Below are 16,163 nucleotides of genomic sequence, written 5' to 3' on the forward strand. Positions count from 1 at the left end.
GCAATGCCCAGTGGTTAGCTGTCAGTGTTTTGGTGGCTGACCATGGTGGACACTTCTGTTTAAACAGTCTCTTAATCATGTAAAAGGACTTATTCCATCCTGTGTGAGGCATTGCAAAGGCTGATCATAGAGAATTATAAATTTAAGTACCTTTTTCTGTAAATTTGGTAACCTTAGTGCTCTCTTACAGATATTACCTTTTCAGTGTCTGGTGTCTCAGTGTTTTCTATATTAATTTTTAAGCATGTACAGCAGTTTTGAAATGATATATATACTGTAGCTCTGGTATGTTAATAAAAATGGCAATGTGTTCTTTTGTAATGACTATCACTAACTGGCAAGTTGGATTTGGATTCCTGACCAATACCTAATTTTGTGACTTTTATTTTGTCTGTTTACATGTTGTGTGTGCAATTTTTGGGGCTGTACTTCTTGCTGTGGTATGGTTGCTTGCTGAAATGGAGCTGATGCATTTAGTTTGGTTTGGGCTCGTTTGCATCATATAGCAGCCTTTGTGTATTCAAGACTTTATTCCATCATTCACAGCAAACAAATGTAGTGATATTTTATTCTTGTCCCTAAGGCCACAACACTTTAATGAACAAGAAGTCTCTCATTTCTTCCAACTGACAAAGGCCGAATTAACTGATGAAGAGACACTGTCTATATCCTTACCATCCTCACAAACAATAAGTAACATAAAAACCAATGAAGAGCAGACTGTTGATTCAGCGTCAAAAGAACTAATGCCACCAAGAAGAACCAAGAAAGAAGAGAATTCATCATTATTGACACTAGGTTCCAATTCAGCTGTGAAATCCTCTGAACCAGATACTCAGTGTGACAGGATCTGTGTCATAAAACAAACATACGATTCCCAGAGTATATCACATAATGTACAGCATCATGGTGAAGATGTTACAGACTCAGAAAAAGTGGCAGAAACAGAAAAACTCTCCATCATCAAAAGTTCTTCAGCTACATTAGATGAGGGTCCATCTTTAGAGAAAGTGTTAGAGTCTCATCCAATACCTGTACCGTTAACACGGGCCAAAAACCGTCAGACTGACACTTTAAATGATGATGTCTCTACAGTAGAGGCTGCTGAAAAAGAAACAAAGGTGGACAAAAATGTTGCGTGTCCATCAGGATCCCAAAAAGAGAACTCCACAACTCAAGAAAATGTTAATCTTGGGTCTTCTACATTTTACACATTACAACCTGATAATTGGTCTGATGGGCAGGCACTAACAGTCACACAAATATATGCCCCTAAAAGGCAGAAGAGTAAAGTTCAATCCATTAAAGACAGTGCAGGAGAGTCTGAAGTAAAGGGCTCAGATTTACCGTTTGCAATGCCACGTGTGAAGAAGCATCTCAGTTGTTCATTTCCAGATGATCTTCCAATCTCCTCCGCCTTCTCTCTGGGGGATTCCGATAATATTGTTACCCAAAATGAAGAGCATCAAGATTCAAGTATGCTGGTCCCAATGCCCCGTCTGAAAAAACGTCTTATTGGTACTTTTCAAGATGATATTCCAACCCCCTTATCTTGTGGGGATAAAAGTAGTGTTGGTCCCCAAAAAGAAGAGCAACAAGGCTCAGATTTACCGGTTGCAAGTTCACGTGAGAAGAAACGTTTGAGTGGTTCATTTCCAGAACTTCCTGAAAAAGAAGAGCATCAGGGCACAGATTTACCAGTTGTACTGCCACGTGTAAAAAAGCGTCTGAGTGGTTCATTTCCAGAAGAACCTCCTGAAAAAGAAGAGTATCAGGGCTCAGATTTACCGGTTGTACTGCCACGTGTGAAGAAGGGTCTGAGTGGTTCATTTCCAGAAGAACCTCCTGAAAAAGAAGAGTATCAGGGCTCAGATTTACCGGTTGTACTCCCACGTGTGAAGAAACGTCTGAGTGGTTCATTTCCAGAAGAACCTCCTGAAAAAGAAGAGTATCAGGGCTCAGATTTACCGGTTGTACTGCCACGTGTGAAGAAGGGTCTGAGTGGTTCATTTCCAGATGACCTTCCTGAAAAAGAAGAGTATCAGGGCTTAGATTTACCGGTTGTACTGCCACGTGTAAAGAAGCGTCTGAGTGGTTCATTTCCAGATGATCTGCCTGAAAAAGAAGAGTATCAGGGTTTAGATTTACCGGTTGTACTGCCACGTGTAAAGAAGCGTCAAAGTGGTTCATTTCCCGATGATCTTCCTGAAAAAGAAGATCATCAAGGCTCAGATTTACCAGTTGCAAAGCCACGTGAGAAGAAAAATTTGTGTGGTTCATTTCCAGACGAACTTCTGGAAATTAAAGAGCATTGGGTATCAGATTTACCTGTTGTACTGCCGCGTGTGAAGAAGTGTCTAAGTGGTTCATTTCCGGATTACCTTCCTGAAAAAGAAGAGCATCAGGGCTCGGATTTACTTGTTGCAATACCACATGAGAAGAAGAATTTGAGTGGTTCATTTCCAGATGAACTTACTGAAAAAGAAGAGCATCGGGTCTCAGATTTACCGGTTGTACTGCCACATGAAAATAAAAAATTTAGTGGTTCATTTCCAAATGATCTTTCTGAAAAAGAAGAGCATCAGGGCTCAGATTTACCAATTGTACTGCCGGGTGTGAAGAAGCGTCTGAGTGGTTCATTAACATATGACCTTCCTGATCCTTCTGCCTGTCCACCACCTTTTGTACAATCAGTTGATGTTAGTATTGGTGAGAGAGTTTCAGCTGATACAATCAGACCTGATATAGTTACCCACTCTAAAATGCACTTCAGTGCCAGCTTTTCTGGTGAGACCCATCTAAGCTTCTCTGAAGTTTTATGTTGTGCAGGCTTAGAGGAGGGACAGCCTCCCTTTTCAGAAAATGGACAATATTCTGTTGAAATTGCCAAAGAGGATTCCACAGAAGACACACAACTCCCTCCACAACTGATAAACGAAGTAGGGATAGGAATCATGGAGAATGTAAACACCTCAACTGCCCGTGAAATGAAACTAAACATAAAAGGTGTAAAGGACTCTGATATGGTAAATGTTGAGCAGATTGCTACTGACCTGACAGCAGTCTGTGAAAAAGACATTGGTGCTGCACTTGATGAACATGTTTGTGAGGACAATTTGGGCATGACCCCTGTAGATGACACAGGTGTTGGCTTAAATGTTTCTAGGTGAGTCTAGTGGTTTAGAATTGTGCCATTTGCTGTAAAAGTGTTTCTTTTGATTACTGTAGGTGCTCTGTCTCTTTGTGAAAGTTTTTGTTTTTGTTGCAAGAACGCAAATATCTGGTGATATTTTTGTTGTTGTTAAGTGTTTTACACTCAACTATTTATCTGTGTTCTTTGTACCATTGTAAAATTAAAATTGAAATAATTAAATTGTTTAATTTTATTGTCTAATTGGCTAAGTAAACAAAATTAAATTTCATATAGCCCACATTATAAATGCTATTGACGATTTTAACAGATGCAAGTGCGGTGACACGATTATGCCTCTAAGTGGAACTTGACTTCCGGTCTCTGTTTGTTTAATAGTCTGACTTGTTGCAAAACTGAACTCTTGAACAAATACATCGTCGAAAATGACAAATGTTTTAGTTTCCTAAAGACGAAGGGAGACAGCGATCATGGATTACCGCTATTTGATGGGAGGTTTGGCAGCTGAACCGTAGTTAAGAGTGCATACATTATATAGTACACATTTTATGTGTTATATATTACAGTAAATTTAGCTAATTGTAGTTTTTGATACGCTTTAGCTATGATTTGAAATAAGGTAATCTACTTCTTGTTTATTTTGCTTGTTATAAGAAATAAACTACTCTTGTTGTTATTGATTATTTGCGTAGTTTACCGAACGTTACGAGTGTTCCTCGAAGGCCATTTGTCTATGTTGTTACTGCTGAAACCGTCTATATCCACATTCATTTAATACTGTATTGCAATACTTGTGTAGTCATTCTTATTTTTTTTCTATTGTTATTTCATTCTAGGCAAGAAACATCAGACAATACACCTAATCTTCCTGTGCCAATGCCTCGCATAAAGAAACGTTTAAGCGCCTCTTTCCCAGAAGACAGTTCAATTCCCTCATCAGCCTATCAAAGTGAAGTTTCAGTAAAGGGCAGTGATGAACCTATAGTCCCCGTTCGTAATAAAAGGAGAGCTGCAGCAGATGCCATGGACCTTCAAGGAATTTCCACAGATAACACTGCACCCAATGAAACAGAGGTTGTTGGAGCTGCTGCTGTCAATTTTACATTTAAAATACCACAGTAACAGTGAATTAAGTTATATTATATTTAATTTGTTTGTGTGTTTAATTCCAGATGGCAAGCTTGGTGTACTCAAGTCAGTCTCTGTTGGAATGGTGCCAAAACGTCACACAAGGCTACAAGGGTGTGAAGATCACAAATTTCAGCACCTCGTGGCGAAACGGCCTTGCCTTCTGTGCCATCTTGCATCACTTCCACCCTAATAAAGTGTAAGGCTTTATTATTTGGGACAAAAACATGACCCTTGTTGTCTTAGGTTTTACAAAAGTTAGTATATGTAGGAAATTTCTCAATCTTATTCACCATTTTGTTTCATATTTTTTTCTGCCATCAGGAATTATGAAATGCTGGATCCATATGACATTAAACACAACAACAAAAAGGTGATTTTCCCTGTTTCAAATGAAATACTGATATTTTCATTTCTTGTTTTAGTTGCTGGGTTATAGGTGGTGCTGATGTTAACCGTTTTCTAGTTGTAGCCACTTTGCTTTTACACTATGACTAACCAATATGCTGAAAAACAGCTATTCATACTTTCATACATCACCCTGCCGCTTCAAAGCATGCTAATATGGAATACTTGCTTTCGACCTGGTTCTCTCACCTTGGGCCTTCATAATGTAGCTATGGCTCCTTTGTAACTTAGGGCGCACTCATATTAACCAAACCAAATCATGCCCCAGCGCGATTGTCCCCCCTCCCTACTCAGCCAGAAGCACGCACTCACACTGTATATTTATCGATCCGAGTCCGGGCCCGCTTTCGTCATTAGAATGCGATTGTTTTCAAAAAAGCAAGAAGTAAAGCCTTCTCTTAACACTAGAACCCATCGTAATGTTATATGTGTTTTTATTCTGAGTCGTTTGGTGCGCTATGACAGACAGCCCTCTCACATGCCATCATATTGTTTAGTTGAAATGTCATGTGTGCAGCTCGGACATTCATGTAACCCTGCTGCATGCATCAAAAGGTTTTTACAGAGGCAGATGAAGGTGAGTGGTCGCACAATTGACGTCTCTCCTTTTGAATCGTGCTCTGGCGCAATTGCGCTCAATTCCAAGCCTGAGCCCAAGTGCAAGCCGGCCAGGGCGCGATTTGGTTTGGATTATGTGAGTGCGCCCTTAAGGGCATCCGCATACTATATTGCTGAGTGGCTGGTTATGGCAGCAATGGTTGCATGTCATCGAGATGGTATGCCGGCCTATTTGTGGTGTCTGGGGTTGGGACTGAACCTCAAGAAGAGTGTGATTTCACCAGCTCAGAACCATTTTTTTCTGGGTTGTGTGGGATTTGGCTACGATGCATCCACAGCTGTCTCCTGCACATGTCAAGGTGATAATTGCCACTGTCACAGCGCAAGGCTACACTGTAAAAAATCTTAGTTTTTACGGTTGAAAATAGGCAGCTGTGGTTGCCAGAAAACCATCATTTTACCATAGCATCTTTGATTTTTTTCTGTTAAAATTACAAAGATTTTTTACAATGTATGTCAGAAATTATCAGTCTTCCAGATTCATAGGCTGGTGGGTCACATGGCAGCGGCAGCCAATGTTATCACATTGAGTCTACTGCACATGAGACGATTTCAGTTCTGGCTCAAGAACAGTGGGTTTCATCTCTGAAACCATCAGTTCAAGGTTATAAGGGTTATCTGCCAATGGCTTTGTACCCTACTTGCAAAAAAGACTCTGGTTCCTTATTTTGGGTCCCACCCTCTGGACATTGCAGGATTTTCACTATTTTCATGCTTTCTCAAGGGCTGGGGTGTGGTTTCCGAAGGCTATCCAGCTCGTGGTCTGTGGGAGGGCCCATCTCTCTTGGCACATAAACTGCCTAGAAATGATGGCTTTGAAATTTCTTGCATTGAAACACTTCCTGCAAGTGCAGTAGATCTTTCTCTAGACAGAGACCAAGCTCCTCTCCTCTACAGTGAGTGCGTTTACATGCACAGTCTTACGCCGATTATGCTCAATAAACTGATAACGTGTGGGGTCATGTAAACAGGTAAAACGGTTTTCCTTTATCAGGGAAAGCCCTAAACGGCGTAAGCAAAAACCGATCGGCACAGGTAGTTTTTTGCTCATTACGCCGATTTCGCGTGGCATGTAAACACCTTAACCCGCTTTCTCACGTTTTTGTCCATGTGCGCATGTCCCAGCGTATGAAAGATGAAAGTCACACGCGGAAGTAAGCACAAAGTAACACATAAAAGTCTCCGCTGGACTAAAGCAGTTGGCAGAGAAACTGTGAAAATAGAAGCTCATGTTACATTTACAGGTTCTGAAGACCTGAGAAGAGATACAACTGTACAGCTTAAAGGGATAGTTCGGCCAAAAACGATATTAAACCCATGATTTACTCACCCCCAAGCTGTCCGAGTTGCATATGTCCATCGTTTTTCAGACAAACACATTTTCGGATATTTTAGAAAATATTTTGTATCTTTCAGTTGATTAAATGTAATGTTACGGGGTCCAGCAATAGTCCACGACCTTCAAGTCCAAAAAAAGTGCGTCCATCCTTCACAAATTAAATCCAAACGGCTCCAGGATGATAAACAAAGGTCTTTTGTGGGTAATCCGTGCGGTGTTGTTGTAGAAATATCCATATTTAAAATGTTATTAACGTTATAAACTACCTTCCGGTAGCGCCGCCATCTTAGAGTGATGCGCATTCAGGATGAGAGCTTACGCAGCGTACAGAGTTTCTCTGCTGCTGCTCTGTGCCCCCGCCCTCCGAATTTGTCATACGTCACTAAGAAAAGTGCGTACACTACGCTAATACTCTCTCCTGAGTCTAAGATGGCGGCGCTACCGGAAGGTAGTTTATAACGTTAATAACATTTTAAATATGGATATTTCTACAACAACACCGCACGGATTACCCACAGAAGACCTTTGTTTATCATCCTGGAGCCGTTTGGATTTAATTTGTGAAGGATGGACGCACTTTTTTTGGACTTGAAGGTCGTGGACTATTGCTGGACCCCGTAACATTACATTTAATCAACTGAAAGATATAAAATATTTTCTAAAATATCCGAAAATGTGTTTGTCTGAAAAACGATGGACATATGCAACTCGGACAGCTTGGGGGTGAGTAAATCATGGGTTTAATATCGTTTTTGGCCGAACTATCCCTTTAAGACAGATATGCCGTTGGCTTTTTGATCGACTACTATGTACTATAGGCGGTGACGTCACTGCCTGCGAGAAAACTGATAATTCTCCAAGTCCCATGTAAACGCAGTTGTCTGCATAGCCGGTATATTGATTTGCATGTAAACGCATGAAAACAGTTTTCTATAAGAAGGAGATTTTTGATAGTTATCGGCTTATTCTGTGCATGTAAATGTACTCACTGATTAGAGGTCCTTGAGAGCTTCCCATTTGGAGAGACCTTCTTTCTCAAGCACAGGATCAATCAATTACCCTTGTCCAGAGGTTTGGAATCTTTGGGACCAGCTCATAGATTCTGGCCTTTTACAGTTTTTTACGGTTGTTTACACACTAAAATGTAAATTTCCACACAATTTGCAAAATTCTACTCCAATGAGCAAAACACCTTCACAGATTTGCACAACATTACACACAATGTTTGCTTCACCCTTTTTGCAAAACATTACACACAGTTATTTGCAAAACTCTACACACATTTTCACACCTTATACACAGATAAGGATTGTGAGGTTACTTCCTTGTCATTACAAAGCCCTGGATTGCCAATTACCACACTAATGAAGGAATTGGATAGCCACATCCACCATGTGTGGAAGCAAATATATGCTAATTTGAAAACGCAGCACTCAGGTGTGCTATAAAAGGCAACTTTACAGTTTTTCTTAATTGCTAAAACACTAAACCCTATTGGCTGAACCAAATGCTCAGTTGCCTGAACCCACTGATTGAATCAGTAACCATAAGCACTTTTCACCTGTTTAGACACAACTTGCCAACACATTTTCATTGTGATGCACCCGTGCTGCAAAATGGTGAACACAATTAAAGCACAAGTGTCACTACTTGAACACAACAACTCAAAATGTATCACACTTGTGGCTAATGATATGAGGGAACATATACAGTAAACCAGTTCAGAGAGCACTGGTTTATGAGGCCCTACAATGGATAGATATCTGTGTGGAAGAGTTTGTGTGAGAGGAGATCGAGGTGGTCAGCGAAGACAAAGAACAGTAATATCTGATGAAATCAGAGCTACTGTAATTGACCATGTTCTGCATAAGATTTCTGTTTTGTCTTTTTGTACAAGTGTTAAATGCACAGTTTGTTTTTGTTTTGCAACATGCATTTAGCCTACAGTAAACAATAAACATTTATTTCTCAAGCTTCAAGGGATAGTTCACCCAAAAATGAAAATTCTGTGATCATTTACTCACTTTCATGTTGTTACAAACCTGTATAAATGTCTTTGTTCTGATTAACACAAAGGAAGATATTTTGAGAAATGTTTGTAAGCAAACCATTCATGGACCCCATTTACTTACATAGTGTACTTTTTCCTACTGTGGAAGTGAATTGGGTCCACAAATGGTTTGGTTATAAACATTTCTCAATATATTTTCCTTTGTGATAATCAGAACAAAGAAATGTATGTGGGTTTGTAACAAAATAAGGGATGAGCAAATGATGACACAATTTTCATTTTTGGATGAACTATCACTTTCATGTCCTGAGCATTGTGTTTTCTATTTTTCTACATAGTGTTTAGTGACTGTTCCGTAGTGTTGACCCAGGGCATGATTTGACAACATAGTTCAGTTTTGAGCACAGCTTGAACTGTTTTGAGGTGAAAGTTTGGTTTTGCAAGAAGAGTCTGAGGTTTTGTGAATGTAGCTTGAAAATTGGGTTTTGTGTTCACAGTTTAGAGAAAATGAGAGCAGGATTCAAGAAATGTGTCTTAGCAATCGAGAAAAACTTTAATAAATACGGAAAGACTAGAAGAAGAAGAATAAGAAGAAGAGAAAGAAATGTAATTGGACACATGGCAATCACCAATGTGCCAGGGCAGCGAGGGGGTAACATCACCCTTTGCACTGCTATCACACAAAATGGGGTCCTCCACCACCATGCAAATATGGGATCCTATAATGCAATCTAGTACTTGCATTTCTTGATAGATTGCACAAGATTGTCATAGCATTAAACCAAGTCGACCAGATCCGGTACATTGTCATTTTGAACAATGTCTCATTCCATCGGGCTGCTCTGGTCCATAATTGGTTCCATAAGCACCCTGAATTTGAAGTCTTATACCTTCCCCCATACTCCCCCTTCCTGAATCCAATAAAAGAGGTTTTTTTCAGCATGACAGTGGGAGGTATATGACTTGTGGCCCTATGACCGTGTGCCCCTCAATCAGGCCATGGAGGAGGCCTGTGATCATATCGAATCAGCTTCTGTGCAGGGGTGGATTCGTCACAAGGTGATTCTTTTAACAGTGCCTTGCCAATGAAGACATAGCCTGTGATGTGGATGAAATCTTATGGCCTGATGCAGCCAGACGGAGAGATGATGGATAGTTACAGTATACTACCAAATTTTCAAGCTACATTCACAAAACCTCAGACTCTTTTTGCAAAACCAAACTTTTACCTCAAAACAGTTCAATCTGGGCTCAAAACTGAACTATGTTGTCAAATCGTGCTCTGAGTCAATCGAAAATTAAAAACACTACGGAACAGTCACTAAACACTACCTAGAAAAATAGAAAACACAATGCTCAGGACATGAAGCTGGAGAAACTGCATTTAGCACTTGTAAAAAAAGACAAAACAGAAATCTTATGCAGAATATGGTCAATCACAGTAGCTCTGATTTCATCAGATATTACTGATCTTTGTCTTCGCTGACCACCTCAACCTCCTCTCACACAAACTCTTCCTCTCAGATTTCTATCCATTGTAGAGCCTCACAAACCAGTGCTCTCTGAACTGGTTTACTGTATATGTTCCCTCATATCATTAGCCACAAGTGTGATCAATTTTGAGTTGTTGTGTTCAGGTGGTGACACTTGTGCTTTAATTGTGTTTGACTTTTGTCACCTGTGCTCACCATTATGCAGCACGGGTGCATCACAATGAAAATGTGTTGGCAAGTTGTGTCTTAACAGGTGAAAAGTGCTTATGGTGTTGCCAAAAGAGTGACTGATTCAATCAGTGGGTTCAAGCAACTGAGCATTTGGTTCAGACAATACGGTGTAGTGTTTGAGCAATTGAGAAAAAATGTAAACTACTTTTAAAGTAGTTTTCTTCAGGTTTTTTATATGTCTATGTTATTTGTTTCAATGATTTCATTGTTGGATGATTACTTTAACTGATTATGGTAAGAAATACTATAAGTATGGAAATAAATACTTGAAATATTCAGTCTGCAACATCAGTGTTGTGCAGTGCTTGGTAAGTTTATAGTAGTCCTATTTGTGTACATTCTCCCCTTATATCAAACTAATCATGAAGATTGTAGTGGGTTTGTCACAATTTTTTAAAATCTAAATTATCCCTTACATAACAATGTCTTGACAAAAATCTAGCACATGCCACACAATTTTTTTTTTACAAATGTGTTTATTATTTATCACAGCAGTGTGAAACTGGCTGCAATAGTGTCTGATCATTGAGGTCTGTGTTGGTTAAATGAAAACTAATAGCATTTTCACAAATATGTGTATATGTTTTGACTGAAGTGTGTGTTTTGACTGAAACGTGTCATTTTGCAATCTGTTCAATCTAGGAATTATGCAAATTGAGTGTGGTGTTTGGATAACTGTGATGATATTTTGAAAAAAAGAACCTGGTTTTCAAAATTGTGTGTAAACAATAAAAAAAAAAAACTGTAAGTGAGGTGGTTCAGATGATTTTTGTTATGAGTCTTACTGTATATCACCTAATTATTGTCCGTGAGTCAAACTGGATAAGGTTATTAATGTGTCCTCACCCAACTTTTCATATTATTCCCTTGTCCCTATATAAGACTTAACTTTCTCTAAATTTATCAACTAAATTTCTTCCTTCAACTGCTTTCATAATTCATTCATTAAAGAAAAGTTTATTTAAATTTGAATTCTTTGATTGATATACATTTGACAAGCATGTTTGCTCACAGGCATTTGATGGCTTTGCTGAACTTGGAATCTCCAGGCTGATAGAACCCTCAGATATGGTGCTGCAGGCAGTGCCCGACCGGCTCATTGTGATGACTTATCTCAATCAAATCCGTACGTTTTCCACGGGTCAGGAGCTCAGTGTCATACAGATTGAAAAGAACAGCAGTGAGTCCAGTTACGCTGTGGGTGAGAAGAGGGAGGAAGCTGACCCCGAAGCTGCTGCTCGCTACTGTGCCGAACGACTCCAGAGCAGCGGCATCACTCTTGAGAACAGTGCGAACTCGGCTGAAGGACAAGTTAAGGGAGATTCTGGTGCTTTGATGCCACTTCCAAGAACCAAGAGAACTCAGGGCCTAAGCCAAGCTGGAGGTTCAGGGGGCACACAGCCTCCAGTGGCTCCACCCAGAACTCCATCCAAGGCTTTTTCTCATGTTAGAGATGCAGATCTAGTAAAAAAGCGCAGATCACAGCTACGGGAAAGTTCACTGGATGAAGCTGATATGCAAGAACAGCAGAGTGCTATAGAGGTAATGCATTTAACGCTGGGGACACAACCAAAAGATATTCGGGCTGATTTTGGGCCGATTTCTTCCCTTCCGACAATCCTAGCTATGTCTGGATTATCTTGATGGTTCTACAGATTATCTTGTCAAATTTCCCCTTGGTGTGAGGTGTGTTAAGAGTGTCCGGCTTGTCACATTTTGACATCTTATAAGATGTAAAAAAAATCTTTTGGTGTGTACCCAGCATAAATCACACAATATTTTAAATTCAGTAGAATACAATATCTCTTTGGGAATGAAGTTTGAATGGAGGCTCGCATGAGAATTATACAAATGAGTACAGCATACATACTGACAAGCAAAACAGTGCTTATTGTAATGTACTTGAGTAGAATAAGTACAGTAGCAATATCACATATATAAAATTGAAATATTTAGGGATATGTGGCTAACAATACTGTACAACTGTTTGCACTGTCCATTCATGCATTCTTCATAAAATGAGATTTCAACAGAACATGCACAAATAAGGTCATTATTTAAAATTCCTGAGTAAACTCTGCCATGCTTAATTTTAAAAATGCTGCTCTACATTATGTTTTTTACCCAGTCTACATCGGGCCTAGCAGAAACTGAAGGAAGAAGTTCAGAGTCACGTAAGAACATACTTTAAATTGCTTAAAATATATTAGATTATTCATAATTTTCAAAAATGTTTTGGATAAATGTCTGACATTGATAGATTATAATAAAATGTTTTCTCTGAGCAAGAAGTGGAAATATATGTGTCAAACTTTTATGTTCCTAGTCTCATAATAAGAGTTTTTTCGATTATTTTATTTCACATGCTTCATAAGTCTAGGTAAAGTTTAAGAGTATTTGAATAAACTATTGTATGCATTTGGATGACGTGTCTTTCTGTTTGTGTGCTTGTATAGAAAACGTAGCGGTTGCTGAAGGAGGCGCCACCGGAGACAAGCAGGTCCTCAATTGTGCCAAATTTGAATTTGTCTTTCATTGCATCTAATTTATTTAATCGTTTAAATCTTGGTTTTAAATATATTTTTTTCCACATACGTCATAGTGTTACATATGTCTACATTCAGGAGCACACTATGGTGTGGGTATTTGCATGTGTGTTTATAATTTTGTGTGTGCAGGATATCAGTCAGTATGTGTTGAGTGAGATGCAGGCCCTGGAGACTGAACAGAAGCAAATAGATCATAGGGCAGATATTGTGGAGAGGAAACTGAGAAAACTTATGGAAACTGGTAAGTCAGTGGAAATTCGGAATTGGTTGCAAATTAGCAGTATGAAATCTGGTTGTATGTAGGATAAACTACAGCTGTTCAATCAAGCTCCTGCCAAACTTTGCAGTTATTAATGGTCATTGTTATTTATGCTGAATGTCATCAGCCTAATTGTCTACAATATATAAACGTTACTGGAAGTTAGCTTTTGTGATTGTGTCCCTTACGAAAGGAAAATATATTTACCAATATATCACTTGCAATATATTGCAATATATTGCAATATATTATTTTACTTTCAATTTTCCAATATATTATATATTGGCAATATACAGTATGAAATAATATATTGATGGTACATATATTCTATATATGTGTAATATATTACAGTATATTGCAAAATATACAAATTATTGCCGCTTTCAATATACTGTACATGAATATAATATATGTGTTTATAAATTTAAAAATATATGCAATATTATATTTATAAATATCCGCAATATTGTATTTAGATTTATATGCGAAAATGTATTAACAATATATGTACAGATATAGGGCCCTATTTTAACGATCTGAAATGCAAGTGCGAAGCGCAATGCGCAAGTGACTTTGTGGGCGGATCTTGGGCGCTGTTGCTATTTTCCCGGCGGGAGAAATAACTCTTGCGCCAGACGCAAATCAATAAGGGGTTGGTCTGAAGTAGGTTCATTATTTATAGGTTTGGTTTGGGCGTAACGTCAAATAAACCAATAAGAACGCTATCCAACATTCCCTTTAAACGCAAGGGCGCAAGTTCCATGGCGGGTTGCTATTATTATGACGGATTTAACAGGCGCACGCCAGGAGCGGTTTACAGCCGAGGAGACCGACGTTCTTGTAAGAGCAGTCAAAGACACAGAAGTTGTATTGTATGGGGATGGAAGAAACCCGCCCAAATCAGCATTGGTTAAACAGGCGTGGGAGGAAATAGCCACAATTGTCTCATCAGCTGGCATCCCCAGGACGTTGCGCCAAGCGCTACAATGATGTCAGGAGACGGGGGAATCCCAAGCTTGCCAGCATAAATCGGGCACGCCGTGTAACGGGAGGTGGATCTGCCTCTTCACATGACCTGACGCCAGCAGAGGACATCGCTGCGTACACCCTCACCGCTGAAAGGGTTGAAGGCGGTTTGGGGGCTTTGAAATCGGACCCAAGAAACGCAAGCAGTCCAACCCCAAAGTACTCTTACAAATCCAGTTCACATACATTAAGATTTCTTATGAAAACATTTTAATTATTATTTACATAAAATAAATGTAATACAGCCACACAAAAACTTATGAAAATATTTTAATTGTTATTTGCATGAGAATTTTTTAACGCAGCCACACAATAAATAAAAACTATCACCAAAATGCTCACCACAATGATTTCCCTTATCTCATGTGTTAATATTTTTTATTGTAACAATTTATGATTTGCAAAAATAACTGTTGCATCTGTGTAGATTAGATAAGCAAAGTGTGCGCGCGTTGTGCACGCTATACATTATGGTCAAGCATGCGCCCTTAAAATAGCATAATGAACCACGTGCAACGCGCCACTGACTTCTGTTTTTTTTGGTCAGTGGCGCAATTGTTTTTTGAAACTGCAAAATAGCATCAGGGATGGTTTGCGCCGCAACACGACTCCTTTTTTGCGCTGAACCGCCCAGGGAGCGCAAGTTCATTCCCTAGTTTGCCGACATGCGTCTGTGGAGGGAAAAACCCGCTGTGCGCCGGTGCAAAATACGAATGAAACATGCGTCACTGACAAAGTCAATTGCGCTGGGTGCAAGATAGGGCCCATAGTGTCACATATATGTTTACTATATGGTAGAATTTATTTCAAATATATGTAAAGTTATATGAAAATATACATGAAATATATGTAGATATGTGTTCAATATATTGTGGAATACATTTTAAATATATGTAAAATTTGATGGGAAATATGTTAAATATATGTGCATATATGGGAACATGTATTAACAATATATGTACAGATATAGTGTCACATTTATGTTTACTATATGGTAGAATATATTTCAAATATATGTACAACTATATGGAAATATATACGTAGATATGTGTTTGATATATTGTGGAATACATTTTACATATATGTAAAATTAGATGGAAATATTTGTACATATTTATTGTAAATGTATGCACAATATGTGTACATATATGAGAACACATACAATGTATGAACATCTATGGGGATATATACAGTATATATTACAATATATCAAAGCATATAAAGACAAACTATTACATGTAAAAAATATAGTGCCCTTTTTGATCTTGATTGCAATATATTTTGTATCATATATACATGTATGATCTATGCATATATTTCAATATATTGGAAAATATCAATATTAAATCCCACATATGGTAATATGTTGCCTAATATATTACATGATATTTTCCAATATACTGCAATATATTTTTGTTTCGTAAGGGGTAGCCCATGTCTTTCACAGTACCACAGCACTGTCAGGAGCATGCATCTAAACACTAGTGTGTGGATAGCGATGTGACAATAAATTGATTTGATTGTAACATTAGATTTGAATGGAGAGAATTTGAAGATAATAAAAAAATTATAAACTACAATTTATAGGGCTAGTTCATAATTTGATTTGAGCCATTACTTAAGTAGGCAACTACCCACCAACGATCCCATGGGTTTTACATAGAGTATTTCATGTGGCTTGTATTTAAAGGAACACAATTTAGCTTTTTCACTGTAGAGTTAGATAAGTCCATACATACCTTTCTCAACCACTCTGCCAAAGTAGCAGTGCATCATCTTCTGAGAATAGTGTCCAGTATACTGTTAAATAATGGCTGTGTCTCATATGACCTTGTTATTTGTACACGATGTGACTATACAACACATAAATAGGAAAATGTTCACGTTATTTTGTCACTTATTGGAAGCAGTTTGCTAGCTGGAGCCATTCACTTCCAGTCTGTGCTAAGC

The 16,163-nt window shown here is 38.6% G+C and overlaps 1 protein-coding gene across 10 annotated transcripts in view; it reads left to right on the top strand.

The window, feature by feature from the left end:
• Positions 1 to 16,163, top strand: part of ehbp1l1a (EH domain binding protein 1-like 1a) — a 64,157-nt gene that overhangs the window by 43,266 nt on the left and 4,728 nt on the right. For 9 of the 10 annotated variants that reach the window (XM_065275487.2, XM_073812000.1, XM_073812009.1 and 6 more), the window contains 8 exons: positions 584 to 3,166; positions 3,988 to 4,225; positions 4,324 to 4,478; positions 4,604 to 4,652; positions 11,394 to 11,921; positions 12,508 to 12,553; positions 12,836 to 12,879; positions 13,058 to 13,169. In XM_065275487.2, the coding sequence (XP_065131559.1) occupies positions 584 to 3,166; positions 3,988 to 4,225; positions 4,324 to 4,478; positions 4,604 to 4,652; positions 11,394 to 11,921; positions 12,508 to 12,553; positions 12,836 to 12,879; positions 13,058 to 13,169 (3,755 nt within the window). The remainder of the gene's footprint in view (positions 1 to 583; positions 3,167 to 3,987; positions 4,226 to 4,323; positions 4,479 to 4,603; positions 4,653 to 11,393; positions 11,922 to 12,507; positions 12,554 to 12,835; positions 12,880 to 13,057; positions 13,170 to 16,163) is intronic. The other variant, XM_073812010.1, reaches the window with a different exon arrangement.

This window comes from Paramisgurnus dabryanus, chromosome 2 (genome assembly GCF_030506205.2).
Source record: "Paramisgurnus dabryanus chromosome 2, PD_genome_1.1, whole genome shotgun sequence".
NCBI lineage: Eukaryota > Metazoa > Chordata > Actinopteri > Cypriniformes > Cobitidae > Paramisgurnus > Paramisgurnus dabryanus.